Source organism: Thermobia domestica, chromosome 2, assembly GCF_964235325.1.
Source record: "Thermobia domestica chromosome 2, izTheDome1.hap1.1, whole genome shotgun sequence".
NCBI lineage: Eukaryota > Metazoa > Arthropoda > Insecta > Zygentoma > Lepismatidae > Thermobia > Thermobia domestica.
In genome coordinates this window covers 276687976-276708100 of record NC_137455.1, presented here as the reverse complement: position 1 = coordinate 276708100, position 20125 = coordinate 276687976, and the positions used below count along the sequence as shown (strand labels likewise).

At 33.5% G+C, this 20125-nt stretch overlaps 1 protein-coding gene across 3 annotated transcripts in view; it reads right to left on the bottom strand.

The window, feature by feature from the left end:
• Positions 1–10781: 10781 nt before the first annotated feature.
• Positions 10782–20125, bottom strand: part of LOC145678508 (uncharacterized) — a 382498-nt gene continuing 373154 nt past the window's right edge. For all 3 annotated transcript variants that reach the window (XM_081748733.1, XM_081748730.1, XM_081748732.1), the window contains one exon: positions 10782–12500. In XM_081748733.1, the coding sequence (XP_081604859.1) occupies positions 12468–12500 (33 nt within the window). In that variant the 3' untranslated portion in view covers positions 10782–12467. The remainder of the gene's footprint in view (positions 12501–20125) is intronic.

The following is a 20125-nucleotide window of genomic DNA, read 5'->3' as shown; positions in this document are numbered from 1 at the left end:
GGTGGAAATACTTACAATTAGGTAGGTAATCATAATGGTCTGGCTGATGTGTGTGTATATTTTAACTCGTATATTTTGTCTCGACTCGAATTTCGAGACGTCTCGACTCGAATTCGAGTCGAGTCGAGACAGCAACATATTTTCGAGTCGAGACACGAGTCGAGACAACATTTTCTCGAGACGAGTCGAGACAGGCTTAAATCTCGACTCGACTCGACTCGTGCGCATCCCTACAAAAATAAAACTATTCCAATTATTATCTATCTAGATATTAAAATACTAGGTTTATATGTTTGTCCCCCACAGAAAAATTTATATGTTTGTCCTCAATACTTTCGACAATGAGATCTAGAAACCCGCAAGTCCTAGAAACGTGCCGTTTTCACTGGTCGATTCCAAATTTTTTTGTAAATTGTTCAGTTTTAATTGCATATTTTAAATAAACATGGCCATTAATTCTTTATTACATTTTTAGGGGTACACTGTAAGTTCAGAATTTTTTTTAAAAAGTAAAGCATCACACCCTACGAGTTATATATTCAAACATCACATAGTTGTATATAGGGGTTGTATATCTCTCAAGTGTTAGTTTCATGGCAAAATGATAATGAAACACGAAGAATAACATTTCTCCAGTCTAAGATGAATCTTCATTGTTTGGAGTGTTTTGCCCAATGAACACCTTATATCACTGACATAATTAATTGTGCTTGTAATTTATTTACTTATTACATACTGCATACAAAAAGGAAAAACGCTGGTCATATATGAATTAGAAATTAAAACCAGAATTGGGCTTAAATCTTGGGAACAGTGCGAGATATTGAAAAGAATAATCGAAAAAAAATCCCCTTTATGATAACCCTTGCCGAGTTTTATGAAGACATCCTTCACTTGTATATGTAAAGAGACATGTACAGATATGAGGAATGTCATGGAGACTCATGTTCACATGTGAATGACGTGCTGTGTATAGAGCGCAGGTTCAGCTAGTTGAAAATTAATAGTCTGCGCTCATTTCTGTTATGTCGTTTATTCGTGGGTGTGCATTAATTACAGAACTTTTACAGTTACATACAAGCCTATTATCATGAAGTGTTTCTGTTGCAATAAATAGGTCTCTCGAATTAAAATGAGTTTTAATATGCTCTTTGATCTGGTGAGATTTTGTTAATTTTAACCAAATTACTTCTTAAGAGAAAGAGCAGTAGGCAAATTTCACTAATACTCATGCACTAAAACATAATTACTATTATTTAATATTCTAATATAGACTTTTATATAAACTTTATGTACAAAATCCTGTATGTAAACAAATACATGTTTTCTAGTTGACAGATTATGTATTTAATATCAAAATGAAAGTGACTATGTTCGTAATTTAATAACTCTTGAATCATCAGACCAACCTCGATAAAATTTTCAACATAGATGAGGTTCGGGGTGGCTTTTATCATTTCACTTTGAAGGTGGAACTTGAGGGAAGGGGAGAGGGGAAAATGACAGATATTAGTGTCGAATCCATAATTTTTCGGGGTCGTTGAGATGAATAGTGACACTTCCGGCCGTTTAAATCCAAATTCAGCCCCGCAACTTGGGGGAAGGGGGAGGAAATATCAGTTTGGAAATTGAAGCACTTCAAGGTGTGGGGGAATTAGTGTGGGCCAAAAATATATTTGCACTTAGAGTGTACTCTTGCAGCAGTGGCGTATAATGGTTTGATAGCTTCGGCTACCACTAACCTTTATGATACCTGTACATTATTATTATTATTATTATTATTATTATTATTATTATTATTATTATTATTATTATTATTATTATTATTATTATTATTATTATTATTATTATTATTATTATTATTATTATTGGACTTTTTCCAGTTTACTATACAATCTTGAAAATAAGAAAAACTTTACACCATCCTTTTATCAAGTAGATAATTTTCTCTTCACTAGCAAGACTTATATTAACTTATTAGTATTACGGAAAAACGATCATACATTTCTACCTTTATTTGTTGCATGAAGTATCACTACATTTCGCATTGGATAGATGGTAACCCTACTCACCAGAGCAAATGGAAACTGTCCGAGTAATAATGAACGCTGAAATAGGCGATTAGGAAAGAAGGAGCCTCAGTCTGTGAGAGCTAGGCAAACTACTGTAAAACACAAAATTTTCGTTGCGCTAATGCAAATCGCTACGGAACGAGGCTCGTGATGTAAAAAACAAATCATAGAGACTCCCAAAATCCACTGTCATTACTCGTCTAATTTCCTTTTACTCTTCACTCACGCCCAAGAAACCGATTTCTCTAGAGGCAACTGCTTTTTACTTGGCGGCACGTTCGTACGCTGTGAGTAGAGGTGGAGGCGAAGGTTAATGCTCTGATACGATTCGTACTGCAGTAGCTAGAGAGTGATTTCTGCTGCGTTGTCATATTGAAGACTTTTAAGTTCGCGAGACAGGCTGCGTGCAAAGAATTCAGTGGATCTTTCTAAATACATTCAAATTCTCAGAAACTTTTATCATTGAAAGAAAATACTAAATTATAAAATTATTAATATAATTTAGTTCATATTATAACTTTATTTTGTAATATTCTAGGGCTGCTGTCGGTAGACCCGGTAGTCCACAAAATACGCCACTGTCTTGCAGACTGTGTTAATTTCTCAACATATACCAAAAGAAACTTGTACTCGCAGGAAAATAACTCTGTACAATAGGGAATAGGTTATAATTTCTTAGTTCACAGTATCTTTCTCACACAAGACTTGAAAAATCGGTTTTTCTAATGTACATAGTGTATAAAGGTTCTTGGATATCCTCTGTGAGACTGTCTCCATAAAGTGTACTCATAATTGTAATTTGTGTAATCACTGGAACACCACGTAAAATTTGAGTTACAAATATGCATAACTGCAATTATTATGAATATTCATTCAAAGTAGATAACTTTCTAGTCTAAAAGAGGTGTATTATACAAAAAAGGTAGAACAGATACGAGGGTCGGCTGATAAGTTCTCGGCCCGACCCCCTTCCGAATGTACTACAATGATGTAATTGATGTCATGCGAAATGTTGATTTTTTATATGTTTAAGTACCAAATTTCACGATTCTACCATGAACGGTTTTTATTTTACAGGTAATTGAATGAACCATGGCGGAGCCAGATGTCAAATTCACCAAAGAGGAGTTGCGAGGTGTAATGAAGTTCTTCTTCCTGCAACAGAAGTCGCCCAAGGAAATCCATGGTTGCTTGCTAGACACATTGGGTGGACAGTGCCCTTCATACTCCACTGTGAAGAAATGGTGTGCGAACTTCAATCTTGGTGAATTTTCAACAAAAGATTGTGACAAGTGTGGCAGGCCAGTGTCAGTGTCAACTCCGGAAAAGGTGGACCAGATTCATGACCTGATTTTGAGCAACAGACGGATTTCGCTTCAGGAGATAGCTGAAAAAATGCACATATCCTAAGAACGTGTTGGGTCAATAATCCATGATCAGTTGGACATGCGCAAGCTTTCTGTGAAATGGATTCCGAAATGTTTGAACGTGAATCAGAAATGAGAACGTGTGAGATCATCGCAGGTGATTTTACGGCATTTTGCGAACTCCAAGGACAATTTTTTGAATCGGCTTGTTACCCAGGATGAAACGTGGTTGCATTACTTTGATCCCAAACAGCAGTCATGCGAGTGGCGCCACTCCGGATCTCCAAGACCCAAAAAATTCAAAGCACAAAGGTCCGCAGGGAAGGTGCTTGCCTCAATATTCTGGGATAAGGATGGTGTTTTCCTCTCAGACTACCTTCCAAAGGGCCATACCATAACTGCAGAGTATTACTGCAGTCTGCTGGCTAAGGTAAAGGACGTAATTAAAGAAAAGCGCCGGGGAAAGTTGACACGAGGTGTCTTGTTCTTGCAGGACAATGCTCCCGTCCTCAAGGCTGGCAGAACAATGAATTTTCTAAGGGACTTAGGATTTCAGTGCATTGACCACCCACCTTACTCGCCAGATCTTGCCCCTTCTGATTATTATCTGTTTCCAAAACTCAAAACAGCACTGAAATTACAGAAATGTCACAGTGATGAAGAGGTGATAACAGCTGCGGAACAGTTTTTTGCAGACCTTTAGAAATCTTTTTTTGAGGGGTTGAGAAGTTGCAGCATCAAAGTGCCAACTGTGTTGACCTTCGAGGGAACTATGTTGAATAGCCTCACACTTTCATGCCTGCAGCTCAAGTCCTTCTGGGTCGGGAAGAGAACTTATCAGTCTACCATCGTATTTGTTGAAAACTGTCTTATATCCATTGTTCACGCTTCCAACGAAACATAGAACTAAACCTGAGAGACTAAAACACACCTCAATCTGTTCACTGTTCAAGAGATGTTACTTTTCAGCGTTTCGGATAACTCACTGTACCAGTGGCGTATTTAGTATTTTGTTTGGCGGAGGGATAAGGACAATACGGAGAAGAAAGGGGCAATTGCCCACCTGAGTTTGAGAATTAATATTTTAATGAATTTAATAATTTAATCTACTAATTCTGTACTAGGAAGAAACGTGAAACTGGTATGTCGGTTGAGGATCTTACCTCCCATGTAAATCCGAAATGACACTCCTACAAACACACGTTGAAGATTTGTAATTTCATTTCAACTTAACTGATTTCAATTTAAAAAAATGGAAATATTCAGTTTTATGTGTGTAAGTTTTTATCTGAAAGAAAATGATGAGACAAGTTGAAGCTGAAATATACTGATTGCAGTTTTAATGGCAAGAATTGCAGACTGGTGAACCTTATGTGATGTAATACACATAAAAATTTAACAATCAAACATTTTATTCTATTCATAGAAGAAAAAGGAAGCATCTTCTTGACGTACCTAATTTTCCGGGCTACGTATTTCCCCTCTCTTGATTTTCTTTAATTCAAACATTTACTTTTCTTTATAACTAAACGATGTAAATATTCCTTTGCTATAATAACTAAAGTCCCGTTATGCTGATATCCGTGTAAGTTGGTGTGGAACATCAGTTTTGCTTATCAGCTTCTCATAGTTTTGATGTTACTGACGACGGCCGATTCAAATCACAACCAACAACGCTCGAAACTATGATAGGAAAAACGAAAGAAAGTAACAACCAATAAAAAGAAACAGAAGAGTAGAATGGACGAAAGATAGAAAAAAACAACGCAGTTCTTACATGGAATGAAATTGGACAAATGTAGTATTATTTGTGAACAAAGAGCATAAGAAAATGGAAGTCAATGAAATTCTTAGAAATGGTGAGAAGGATTAATGTTGCAGTTCTACGTGGAATGAGAAAAACCATCAAATTTATTTCGGGAAGAGCTTCAGCCCGATAACCCTCCCCCTAAATACGTCACTGCAATGTACTAAAATTTCTCGGAGTAGATTCTATTTCGACACAGATTCCTTATTAGTAATTTGCAAAACTGATGATTTTTATTTGTATATAAATTTAATTTTTGTAATTACACATGAAGGTTGGAGTCATTACCAAGTTCTCATCCTAGAAAGAACAAAGAGAACGAGGTTCCGGGGAAATGTTCAGAGGTGCCTGGGAATTTCCCCCTTCCCCCTTCAATTACCACAGTTAGATATATATATATATATATATATATATATATATATATATATATATATATATATATATATATATATATATATATATTCTGGCGGTACGCGATGAGACCAAATATTTACTTTTCTGTCTTAAAAATGGGTTGACAAGAAACTGTAAGTTTTATAGAAAATCAGTTTTTTGTTTTCGTTTTCCTTTTTTCTTTCTAGAGAAAGAGCTGTGAATCTTTGTTCCTTCTTGAAGCCAGTTAATAGTATTCAGGGACTAGAAATATATGAGCCATTCTGTCTTTCGCTCGCTGGCATGTCCTCGTGCTTCCCTCTGTTCATTCCTTTTTCGCACGGTAATATAAACCGGCCAGATTTTTTTGAAAAGACTGACGTCCCACAACAAAATAATCCCAACAAATTTGCCTGTCGCTAAAGTTCAATGGCCATTAGAGATGGAAAGTTGTGGGTTGAGTTCCAGAGATAAATAAAGCAATAAGGAAAAAGTGGACGTTTAGCAAGTCTCTTTCTCTCTCTCTCTCTAGTTTACACACACACCCATATGCATACATGTCATGGGTAACAGTAAATGGAAATGTGCATTCAAGATGTAGAAATACTTGAAAATTTCCATTCAATTATATATACTAGCCGGCTACGAGTCTTGTTTGGGCCACGGGTGCAGTCCAAACTACCCTTTTCTTCTACCAATTTTAAAATTTAGGATTGAGCTTCTTACGGAAACTGAAGCCTACCGAAGGACCACACAAATGTTATCGAAACTATTGTGCTATTGTTTCTTTGTATTCTTTGGTAGAAACTTCTTTAAATATCGACGGCCTCTTTTTTTTGTTACTTGCGAACACGTTGAGAAAAGCAATTTAGTAAACTAAGCTTTGTGTCTAATTTTTTTTTTATTTTCACTGAGAAGCAATTTAACTTGTCGCGCTCTCGAGTCTGTGCTGAAGGTGGAAAAGATTGAAGTTCTGACCACGGCAGCTCAAAAGATCCTGTGAATCTGAACATTTTGCAAGCGGCTTCGGTTTCGGGGACACTGAAACGTCTTGTGATGGATTTTCAGCATTTAAGTAATCTTTCATTTAGTTGGTCGTGTGATTTGTTGTGTGGTGTGGCAGACAAGAAAGTTGGAAATATTTCTGAATTATGAACATTTTAATTGAATCTTAAACATACGTATACGTATGTAGTGTGTAGAGCAACATCGAATAGTTATCTCCAGATATGACAAAAATATAGTAGCTTTTTTAAAATTTACAGAAAAACTACAAAATTATTCCCCTCTTATTTATTGGGTTAGAAATTAGGTAGTCCTTGACCGTGAGGCCGAGAACAGGGTCTTTACACGGCCTCGTGGCAGGCAAAGCAGAGTGGCGAAGGAACCCCCAATGCTCTGTGCCAAGCAGTGAGGAGGTTAGTAGTCACAGAGCCCCGAAGCAGGCTAAGCAACTGAGGTGGGACTCCCAACAGATCCCCGTAGCAGGCTAAGCCAGGAGGAAAGGAAAAGCCAAGACTCCCTTGGCATACTAGAATTTTGGGGTTAGGCTACTCCTGATGTTCCGTGGAAAACAGTAGGAGGGACACTAGTGAACTGGTACAGAACTGCCGGCTGCGTCCCATTATATAGGCGTCCTGGCGGCGGTGGCGCTACTGCTCCGATGTCATCGTGTGCTTCGTAGGAGGAGCCAGAAATCCGTCGTCTGCGGTTGTAGTAAATTCACATAGTGCGTAGCATCCTGACATATGAGGTGATGTTTGTAAAGTATTGTTTGTATACAATACCACGTGAAATATTACAATACATATACTGACAAAATGGATTTGCTGAACCAATTTGTTCAACCAAACACTACATGGCTAGAAGAGGAGCTCCAAAGTGTTGATTTTCTTCGACATTTGTAATTTATAACAGGTGAATCTATTACAAGACATAGAAATAAGCTGAACATAAAACTATAAGGCAGAGACCAATTACAACTGATCTTATGGAGCATATCAACGGATTCCGAAACAAGCTCAAGCTTTTCCATTCTGCTTTCGGAATAAGTATTTTAACAGTTTTTTTTCTAGTTTCATTCGTCTGACTCAAAACATTTTATTTTTCTGATTTCTCTACAGAGTGTGATAATGAATTTAATTCAAGATTCTCAGATTTTGAGAGTCAAAAGACATGACATTGTTCAATAATCCATTGACAATATACATTAATATATTTCGAACTCTTGTGCCCTTCAGGCTGACCATTCTTTCAAACATGAACAGAGAAAGCCGCAGATATCTTTAGATTATTTTCTAACGAATGTTTTCCTAACTTTTGTAATGTGGTCGAAAAAATCTTTATATTTGATAGTACTCATTTGTGTAAAAGTGCATTCTCCACCATGAAGACGGGTAAGAATTACTTTAAAAGCTGTGTGAAGAATCTTCTTTTACATCTTCTGCAGCTTGCAACAACAGGAGTAAATTGAATAGATATATTACTTTTTTATATATATATATTTCTTTTGTAATTAGTTATTTCTTCTCTGCGGCTCTACACCTTACCAGGAAACATGGTTATGACCCTCGTATAATTGGACAGCACTGATTTAGAGTAATGACCTGTACTATTGTGCTGTGTTGTACGTTCGTTTCTTCTTCATCTTCTTCTCCTCCTCCTTCTTCTTATTATTTAGTTGTAGTAATAGTTGCTTTTAAGTACGGTATTTGTACGGTAAAATGTAATTAAATTTATATTACTTTGTAAGCTTTTATGATATCAGTGTGCTGTATAATACATATTATACTTAATGTACAGTTTGAATATATGTATATAATTTAAAATTTTCAACTAAACTGTGTCATCTTACCTCAAGTGTTTCAAACATTCTTCTTTTTCACTCTTTGTGTGTTATTGAATTCGCACCTACAGAGGATCTGGTGCGTAAAAATGAGTTTAAATCGGCTGCTTCCTCCTTTCATTAATTTATTTCCACTTATGATTATTTTTATTGCATTTCTATTTATAAATTACATGATATAAGATTTTTTAACAAAAAACGTTTTAAAGAACGTGAACGTAAAAAACGTGTTTATCTAAGGTATTATAGGTAAAATTTGAAATTACGAAAGTAAACTCATTATTTAACACAGTTTTTCGTATGTTGTGCATTTATAAGCTAAAATTTATCATATAGTTAATCTGTAAGTTAGTATGTTTATTTTCCGATAGATTGAAACTCAATCAAGCTATCTTAAAAGTGTTTTACGAGCTCACTCACGGCATATGCATGTTGCTATTTACAGTCCATTGAGCATATTTTCCTCAATTTGGTAATCCCTGATTTATGTTATTATGAAAATGAAATGAAATTTCTGAAGATTAAATATTGTTCTGTTTCATTGATTTCGACTTATTTTGTGCTGATAAGCCTGTTTTTACAACAGGGAAGTAGAAGAAGATGGTGGAACTGCTTTCCAGTTTCAAACTGAAGATTATATGGTCTATTATAGCTCAGTTATTCAAGGTTTAAATCTACAAGCATAAGCGTGTCAACATTTTCACTTTCTGTATAGACTATTTGGCATTGTGATTATTACTATTATTGAAACTGTAATGGAGATAGCACGTACCTGAAACTTAACAAAATGTACTTTGAAACTTTCCTATATATTGATATTAGGAAATATTTAGTCGCTGATTCTTTCGGCTCATATGGAAATAATAGCTAACACTTTGTAACCAAATGTATTTCTTATATGCCATTATTAATGACTGATGTTTCACTATGTTTGGCTTTAACACTTAAAATATACAGCAAAAAGAAAAATAAATAAATAAATAAAATAAAATAAAAAAATAAAAAATAAAATAAGAAAATAATAATGATTTTATTATAACTCAATTTTAACATACCTGAGGGGCTCCAACAGATTAACACTTTATCGTGTTATTTCAATAAAAAGGGTCTGGTGTTGCTGTTAACGCACGCTTGGTTGTTACAAGTTTGACACAAAACCAGAGTTGAGCAGTGTTAAATTAAACGATGGTGTTAATTTTGCAGTGTGAGAACAGCACTGTGGTTGCGTTAAAGAACCAGTTGCATGAACGAAGGAACACGGAGTAAGAATAGCGCCACAGTCTTCTATTAATATATACTATGTTTTAATAGTGGCGCTCCATCTTGCATAATAAGCCCACACTATTGATAATAATATTATTCGTGAGTGATCAGCCAATGACAATCTTTTATTTGCTAAAAACAATGATTTAGCCACGGTAGCATAATCGATTCAAAATCCTGTGTATCAGACAGATATACTTTAATTTCTACGCTCCGTACGAGTACATTTAGTCTTAGGTTTAAACAATCATTTCGTTTAGATCAGAAATGACTTCCATGTTTCCATTATTGTGTATGGGTATAGAACATTTTTCTCTTTATAAGTCAAATGCTTTACTATTGATAAAATAAATAATTAAATCCTCATTATTACGAATGATTATTTCAAATCATTTTGAATTGAACTATATTCCCTGAAACTGTATGATGCTTCTGTGGAAATACTAGCATTTTTAAAACATGGCTGCTTGCGACTTGGAGATCTAATACTATTTTCCTTTCTTTCATTCTTGGTAAAGAGACAAAAAAATTTAGACTCCAACCAATCAATCTTGAAGTTAGTTACAACCTAAAGAGCAAAGATATTTGTTTTACCTTTTTCTAATCCTAACCAGTAAGAGACTGGAAGAAGACATATTTTCTTTGATAAACAGTAATATATTGCTTGAGTTAAATTGTGTCATAACCTCTGAATACAAAGTTTTCTAATAAATAAATAAATAAATAAATAAATAAATAAAATAAAATAAAATAAAATAAAATAAAAACTAAAACTATGCTGGTCGACTGACTTCCTAGTAATGCTCAGACATGGATATAGGACCATGGCTGTAATTTATATTCCTAGAAATCTTCCTTTTTATATTCAATACTTTTAAGTTTGAAATTTTACAATGGATTTTAGAGTAGAATAAGTGGATTTTAGAATGTTTCTGAAGAACAGTGCATTTTATACACACTGTCATATTTTCGTTAGATCAAATAATATTAGAGAAGATACCTGGCGATAAATATACAGTGAAAGCAATTAGGTCTAATAAATGAAACAAGTCATAAGTCAAAATTCTTGTTATTTATTATTATATGTACAAAAGGAGATATTTCTCTTTATTAGGTCATAATTACAAAATAACTACTTTCAACAATATTGCAATTATTTGCCCCATCCTTGTGTTTCGCGTAATGGCTTCTCTTTTCAATAAAAAACAAGAATACAAAACATAAATCACTGAAAGTAGTTTGGTACTTTTTCATGGCTTCATATCCATAATTATTATCGAAATTCTCTTTATGAATTTTTCTTGATACTAAGATCACTGTTACAGTATACTAATTTTAGATTTTAAATATAATTTTCGCTATTACGTATAAAATAACACTAAAATGCGCCGCTATAAATTTAATAGATTGGTGATATTAAGGCAAGTTATTAAAACATTATATTATTTTCCTCCTTAATGTATAACACTTATGTAAGACGACAGATACGTATCCAACGTTTAGCCAGTTTGAATTTGGCACAATATTTCTTATGTGAAGATAATCTCAGCACTTGTTTTGTAAAACTATACGTACGATAGATATGAGCTCTTCTGTTATACATAAAAAAATATAAAATATATGTACAAAGTAAAATTCTGTAAATGTTCAATCTACTACCAAACACACTAGACAACACACACGTCATCACACGGTCACACTCTTATGTTCATTCTCATATTCATAGACAAGCATACACACTCATATTTATAAAGTACTAAAATTACTGTTGGATATTTGATACATGTAAACAATTCAGAGGAAGAATTTGTACCGTCTACATTAATATTAGTCTTACCCGAATAGCACCAAATATACTCGCTTGTTGTAAATGAAGAGCTCAAATCATTTTGCATACATAATCGTTTATCAAAATCTATTTTATCGTTCTTTTTGAATTAATAATATGGCATTTCGCCACATGTGATTATAGCAGTAATTATTAATATAAAATAGTCATTCATATAAATTATAGAAAGACAAGTTCTCCCTTGTTTCACCCGAGTTCATGCCTTTAGAAAAATATTATTTATTTATTATTTTTTTTTTTTACTTTACCAATTATTGCACGAATATTGCAATATTTGTGAATTAGCTTCATAGACAAACTTTAATGCGTACTTTATATAAAAGACACTAATTACACGAAAATAATATTTTAAAATAATAAGTACCATGGCAACTAGTTTGGATGAACAGAAAAAGAAGACTTTACTAACTTTAATCCCAAAGATCCTACACAAAATTTTTATGCCCTCTTTCATTTTCCGTATCCATTTTGAAAAACATTGTTTATCGTCACTATATTCGTTTCGTCCATCTTCCTCACAGGATTAAATAATAGAGAAAGGTTCACTTTTTTACACCCAACCCTGAATATTATGTTGATACCGATTGTCATAGAAAGAGGTGAAGATGATGAAATTATTTACAACACAGTATATTTGTTTCCTGTCTTTCTGAGCACTTCCAATTGGGCAAAAAAGGCACAGTATGCAGTGTGATTTTGCCCTCAAAATTAAATATTAATAAAGTCCTCTCCATTATATTATCTTATAGTCACAAACATTGTCTTTTATAGACCATTTAAGATAACACTTTAACATCCAGTTTCTTCACTTCTTTTGTCATGTGAAGTTAACCAGGTATGACATTCGCCAGTAACAGCAAGATTTAATGCAAATAGTTCTTCATTCTATTTTTCATAGTGAGTCGAAATTGGATATATCACTTCCCTGAAAAGGAAATAACAAACAGTAAATTTTACTTAAGAAGTGAGAAAAGAAAGAAACACAAATTGAATTTTAGAACATTTAATCGTCTAATGCAAGATTTCTGTAAAATGTTAATAAAGTAAGGAGAAATTAATATAAAAAAGTTAAATTTTTGAAAAAGTGAAACACATTTTACAATAATATTATATCATAAAAATACCCTATTATACGAGTTGCTTAAGAAGGAAAATTGTGAAAATTATTTTGACTTTTATTGCGCGTTTTGACTGAAAAAAAAAATTAATACATTTCGATTCTTAATCATTTTACTTAAAGATAACTCTAATTTCTGGAAACACTTGCATTTCCTAGCTTTTGGCTCTCCCCTGGAGGTTAAAATCAGGAGAAAGAATAATAAAAACATCAGGAAAGTAAAAAGAACGGACTCCAAAAAGTCGAAAAGCGCATAAAAACACTTTGACTAAGCTGCTGTTCGCTCATCAGATGGTATTACTGATTAAATGATCATCTGATGACTGAACTGCAGCTTGGCGAAAGTGTTTTTACGCACTGTTCCACATTTTTGAGTCCGTTCTTTTTAGTTTTCTGATGTTTTCATTATTCTTTCACCTGTTTTTAACCTCTGTGATCAACATTGTAGTGGAAAGCGGAAAGATAGAATGCGCAAGATGTTTCAAAGAAATAATTATCTGTAACTAAAATGATCTTAAGAATTGTTGAGTGTTCCAATACATTGTCTGAAATTCGATTCTTCAGTTATCATCAGTTTGGCAATTATTGGTGTTGAATTTATTCTCACTATTCGAGAAATAAAGCAACTTTTCAAAATATTGCTCTTGAGATTATTTTATTTGTTCAACTCTTTGATTTTAGTTTCACAATCTTAGTGTTGGTTTAAAGGGACAAGTTTTGCCGATAGATGTCACTACAGTCTTCGTCTCTCTCTCTCATGTATTTTTTACCTTTCAAGAGAATTCGCGATTTCTCTTACAAATTTCCACCTACAAACTTCAAATTTTTAGAGACGGAATTTCATAACCTATCGAAGACAAGAATCCGTGCCGACTTTTTATTTAGAATTTTCTTCATTGTTGAAATGGATATTCAGACCTTTAACAATGGAACTGTTTCGACAAGAAGAAAATTCTAAATAAAAAATCAGCACAGATTGTTGCCTTCGATAGGTTATGAAGTTCCTTCTAAAAATTTAAAGTCTCTAGGTTGAAATGTGTAAGACTAATTGTAAATTTTCGTGAAAGGTAAAAAATACATGAGAGAGATACGAAGATTGTAGTGACATCTATCGGCAAAACTTGTCCGTTCATACCAACCTTGAACATATTCATTTTGTATGGGTTTATTATACAGAAATAATTACAATAGTCACAAAATCAACAAAATTCGAATATTATTTTAGTGAAGAATGGTATTTTAGTAAGTAATAGTCGCCTTTTAGTCATTTTATTTCCAACAGTAGACAACTTTTCAGAATTTCTGGTGACTAACAGTATGATTGTTACAAAACTAAATATAAGAGAGCCAAAACCAGAGAGAGAGAGAAAGAGAGTATGGGGAGAGGGGAGTGAAGTGATAGTAAACCTTTGTATGTGGAGGTAAACTTTTGTAATCTCTTACGTCCCCTTATAGATGAATCTGATACTTTCATCAGAGAGAATGTTTCTATCACGAATGAAGAAACATTCCCTTTTTCCACTTTTTAAACTAGGTGGTAAAGTTTTGACACACTAAAAATATTATTACCATTAACATAAAAGTTACTTTTCACAAATGTTGTGACGAATTTGTTCTGTACTAACACAATTAGCTAGAATTAATGCATTATAGAAGCAAAGTAATAAAACATCTTGCGTGTGAAACAAAACTAAACTCTCTAAGTACCAATCTACACTAAAAAAAAACTTACTAATTAACTAAATACAGAGGTTAAAATTACTATTGGATATATGTGAGTGGCACAAAGTGCTTTAAAATGTAATATACACTGTTACGTAGTTAAGTGAATTTATAGCATGTGAAAACAGATAGATTGATGATCCAGTCAAGATTATTATGAAGATTACAAATGTTAAGTAATAAGATTTAAGATTTAGATTGTGTTGTAAGATAGCTAGATTGTGGAATACTAATGATTTAATGAACCAAGAATATAGTAACGACAGAGATATAGAATAAAGAGATCAAACGATATAATTGTAATTTTATTTTTAGACGAATTCTGGATGTGGCAGTAATAGCACACTTTGTGTTAACTAGATAATTAGCAACATTAGCGTGGTCGTTCTTGGAAGAAATCTTTGTTACCACAATGTCATCAATTCCTAATTTTCCACCCTTCAACATTGAAACAGACCGGCTACGATCATACTTATATCGATTTGAGCATTTATGCCTAGCAGGTCAAATACCTGAGAAGAAAAGTGTCAACTTTGTTTACAGTTATGTGTACAGAGGCATATGAACAGCTATGCAACATCTGTTGACCAGCTCCACCTGCAGAAAAATCTTACGCCGAAATCAAGGAAAGCAATGAAAGTATATTAATCCACTAAACTAAATATGATTTCGGAACCTTACCAATTTCATACGATGAAGAAAAAACCATACCAATCAATAACTAGTTTTGTTCTAGACCTGAAAAAACAATCCTCGTAATGTGAATATCCATGTTGTTTGGAAAAGAATTTAAGAGATCAGTTTGTCCTTGGTGTAGCAGATGAAGCGATAAGGCGTAACGTATTAAACAGCAGAGATTTGACTTTTCAAAACGCTACTGAAATTGCACAAGCAATGGAAAGCACAGAACAGCAGTTACGTTTATTTAAGCCTGGCACTGGCAACAAAGTGAATGTAATCCAAACTGCGAAAAGTCGTTTTCCAAAATTCACAGAGAGACGGGCATCTAGTTCCAGCTGATCATCGCCTAGAGCACCTCCGAAGATTACGCCACGTTGTACCTATTGCGGGTTAACACATAAGAAAGGAGCTTCTCTTGCTTGGGGTAAGATATGTCTCAAATGTGGAAAGAAAAATCACTTCGCTTTAGCGTGTCAATATGATACTTTTGTATCTCAGAAATATAAACAGTACATTCTTTGTAGATAAAATGTCGTCACAGAAGAATACCGGCTGCCCACCAGAACAGGAGGAATTAATCAATTTGGCTAGAATAATGCAGTTAGACTCCATATTGTGTGGAAAGGAAGAAGAGACATAATTATTCTGTACTGATGCAGACAACGTTTTGGGCGACATTTTATTTTATGATCAGAGTGACAAGAAAATGACAAAATGCAAGGAAGACACAGATGAGTCAAATGTAGGATGTGAGCCATTGTATACATCTTATTCCTTGGAAGGAAAACAACAAAGTTTTCCATTCAGGGGAACAATAGAAACTTCGCAGTCAATTCGCCAAAACGAATTAAACAGGTATTCACAAATCACTCGTCAATCGAAGAAGAAGAAATGATCGAGGAAGTGCTGAGAGTGATTCTTGTCAGAAGCAGATCGATGTGAACAGTAGTCAGGCAGCGCCGAAATCTATCTTAAGTCAAGACCAACTGCATGGCCAGATTGAATGAGCAGAGAAAAAGAAGAAATTCGTGAATGGGCAGTATAGCGAATTTAGTTCTGTTTGATAGAATGTAAACATTAAAAATATGTTATTTCATTTTTTTCTTATAGTTCTGATTTTATAAAGAGGGAGAATGTTGAATATATGTGAGTGGCACAAAGTGCTTTAAAATGTAATATACACTGTTACGTAGTTAAGTTAGTTTAAAGCAGGTGAAAACAGATAGATTGATGATCCAGACAAGATTACAAATGTTAAGTAATAAGATTTAAGATTTAGATTGTGTTGTAAGATAGCTAGATTATGGAATACTAATGATTCAATGAAACAAGAATATAATAACGACACAGATATAGAATAAAAAGATCAAACTATATAATTGTAATTTTGTTTTTAGATGAATTCTGGGCATGGCAACAACAGCACACTTTGTAGGTACTTAGCAACAAGTACCATCTAAAAAATATTCTATCCATCTTAAAAATGTTCAGTTTTTCAAACTAACAAGATATTCAGATACAATTTTTACAGTGGTATTTAATGTATTTTCTTAATATTTTAATAACTATACGTACCATTTTGCGTTATTAAAATAAAATAACAACATTGAATTACGTAACCATTTGATTGCTTATAAGTTTCTCAAAATTTTAGTGGTATTTTAAACTTCAACTCTTGGTTTCGAAAATATTATCTGTGCCGCAAAACGTAACTAAACTAATATATTCATCTTGAAGATAAAATTAGTTTAGATCCTCACAAAATTATTCTTATTCTTTAAAAGCAAATATTAAAAAAAAAGTATATTGAAATCTTAACGGATTCTAATTTAGAATAATTGGATAAAATATAACTTCCATACAAAAATGATACGTCACACGCTACGACACATGTTTGAACTTGAGTTTAATGGAAAATTTGATGTGAAACATAGGAACACGAATCATGGATCATAGAAACATTGATAATGTTCTAGCACTATAAAATTGATTAAAAACATACATATAGCAAGAAAGTTCAGCTGCCCAACCCAAAGTTTTATCACAAATTTTTGCATAAAAACTCAGGTTATCAATTATGTGCAAATTCTCATTGCTTATCATTAAAATAACCTTAACCCTTATCCGGGCAACCGGGGCCTCCCAGGCCCAGTAGCTTCATTTTTCTAAACTTTCTCAATAACCATACATATTTCGAAGACATAAAATACTGAATTCTTCTATCTTTCGTCGAAGTTAAAATCATGAACATATCGAGTTGGTAAAGTTTTTTTTTTTTTTTTTTTTTTTTTTTAAATTTGAAAATCTTTTCCTGACGTAACCGGGCAACCGGGGCCTAGGAGGCCCCGTATAACTTTAGTGAAATTCCTGTCAAATATTAGATCAAATTGTCACATAATTATATATTAAACACGTGACTATTGTAACCTTTAGTCGGAACAGTATGCGGCAACAGACATTGAATTTTGAGTGTTCTGCACTTAAAATATATACTGGCCTGACAGGCCCCGGTTGCCCGTTTACGTTACAAAAATGTCTGGACCGGATTTGCTATTCTGCTTGGTCGGCTTACAAAAGCGTGACACGAAGCTTCGCTACTTGACAAAAATATATACCGGTACATTCTAGACTAGTCTGAACAATAAGTGACAATAGGCATTGATTTTGTGTATTCTGCACTTAAAATATATACTGGGCCTCACAGGCCCCGGTTGCCCGTTTACGTTACAAAAATGTCTTGCCCGGATAAGGGTTAAACACACTTGTTGCAATAATTTTACGACAGGGGTCCATTTCTGTCCAAAATTAAAAAACACCCATTGCATTAACTAGCCTTGTTACATGGCAACACTGCATCAACCTTGTCACATTTTCGCGCCAATGGATAAATGTTGACGCATACTGCACATATACACAGGGATTCACCCGCAGGAAATCAGTTTTCTGCAACTGAATATTTATTTTCTTCATTTTGTACATTTTTAATTGTACACTTTCTGCACTTTCTTTTGTTACTACACAAAAATGTTACAAATTCCAACATTGGCCCGTCAAAATATCTATATGGAGCAGCTTACATTTCTTTTAAGTTTCAGGTTTTTATTGTTCTTAGTTCAAAGGATATAAGCAATCAAACTGTGGGTTGCACAATTTTACGAATAAACTGTACAAATAGGTAAGAAATAACGGAAGATCTTATTATCTTTATCTTTCACGGAATTTGAAACCGGCGAATGTCAGATTCATATTTTCCGCACAGGTAAGGAAACCTGAGTAACAGTAGAGAAAATCTAATCTTGTAACTCACATCTACCAGAAAAGAACATGTATACACTTTTGAAGAAAAGGAACAGAGTTAAATCGGACATTACTCCCGGAAGAGCGAAAGCTAATACTTGTTTTATATTTCATCCTTACTATTATTTATTATTATAACAAGTTCTTCATTAGTAAACAAAACTAAGGAACTAATAAAAAGCAAATATTCATACATAAAAATACCCCTGATGATAGATTGCGGAATGAAGCAATATTCTTCAATTAAAACAAACGAATAAATTATATATTATTAATCAGGAGATGGAGAGATTATTATTATTATTATTATTATTATTATTATTATTATTATTATTATTATTATTATTATTATTATTATTATTATTATTATTATTAATTATTATTATTATACGAAACTTTCCCTGATGTGAAATTTTTCATAAAGTATCTTTCGATCCTTTATCATCATACAAAGTATTATTTTGCTACATAGTTGGAACCAAATAGCGATCCTCCTTCGTAGTAATAATATTTGATCCCATTTACTAAGTTTTTGTTTATTGTTGCAGAGTTTGGCATATGTTTTAAAGAAATAATATTTCTAACATTATTGTCCAATGTATGTTAAGTAATACAAGGAGTGTTCAATAAGTTTTGCACAAATGATTAGTTGCAATATCATTGTTATTAGTTATATATAATAACTATATTGTTATATATTTGATAGAATTTTAGGTGAACATACTTTGATCTTTTGGCTACAAAACCATGTCACCCAATGTAGACTCCACCTGCTGTGACGCATCTCGTACAACGTTCCTTCCATACCTTGGTGAAATTCAGATTGACTGACTTTTACACCATTGTTTCACACAAAAAATGAGGATCTTGTCACAATAAAATGTTTTTCCTCGCAGGCGGGCTTTCAGACGACCAAACAGGAAGAAATCCGAAGGAGCCAAGTTTGGACTTTAGGGAGGCTGAGGGACGACTTCCTATCCCATTTTTATTATTTTCTGTGAGTCATCATGGTCATGATGGAGTTTGATGATCTTATCTTGCAGCTCCGGTCTCTTATTCTGAAGAACACGTCGTACCTTATCCAGTGGCAAGCAATAACGCTCTTTGTCAATTGTGGAGCCATGTTCTAAGAAGTCTATGAAAATGAGACCACTCTCCCAGAAAAAAGACGTTGTACTTTTATGGCCTGATCTGGAAAGTCTAGGTTTTTAAACCGCTGCAGCCAGTGTTGAATACTGACGCTGTCTAATGTGTGATCCCCATAAACCGAAAGCAACTTTCTATGAATTAGTGTGACTAATTCATCATAGTTTTGAACAGGAATTCCATTACCGACCATTGTCGAGTCCTGATGTCTGTTTCAGCGTCCATTGTAGCTTACGTGTGAACAATAGGAAAGAACAACTATTATCATTTTGAGGCCAAAGGATCAAAGTATGTTCACCTAAAATTTAATCATCATATTGCAGATAATAAAAGTATTAGACCCTTCTGCCCAAAACTTGTTGAACACTTTTTGTAATTATCAATTAAACTTATACTGGTATGACTATAAATTTTGTCTTGGATAGAAGAAAGTTTTTAAACAAACTTTTCCACACTTTACATCAATTGTATTAAGAATGTTATTAAATTTATTGTGGTAGATAAAATTTAACATCTGTTTCTTGATATCCCATCTTGCAACAAAAGTTTATATAGGATTTAGGAATTGTCAAGAATAATGCCATACC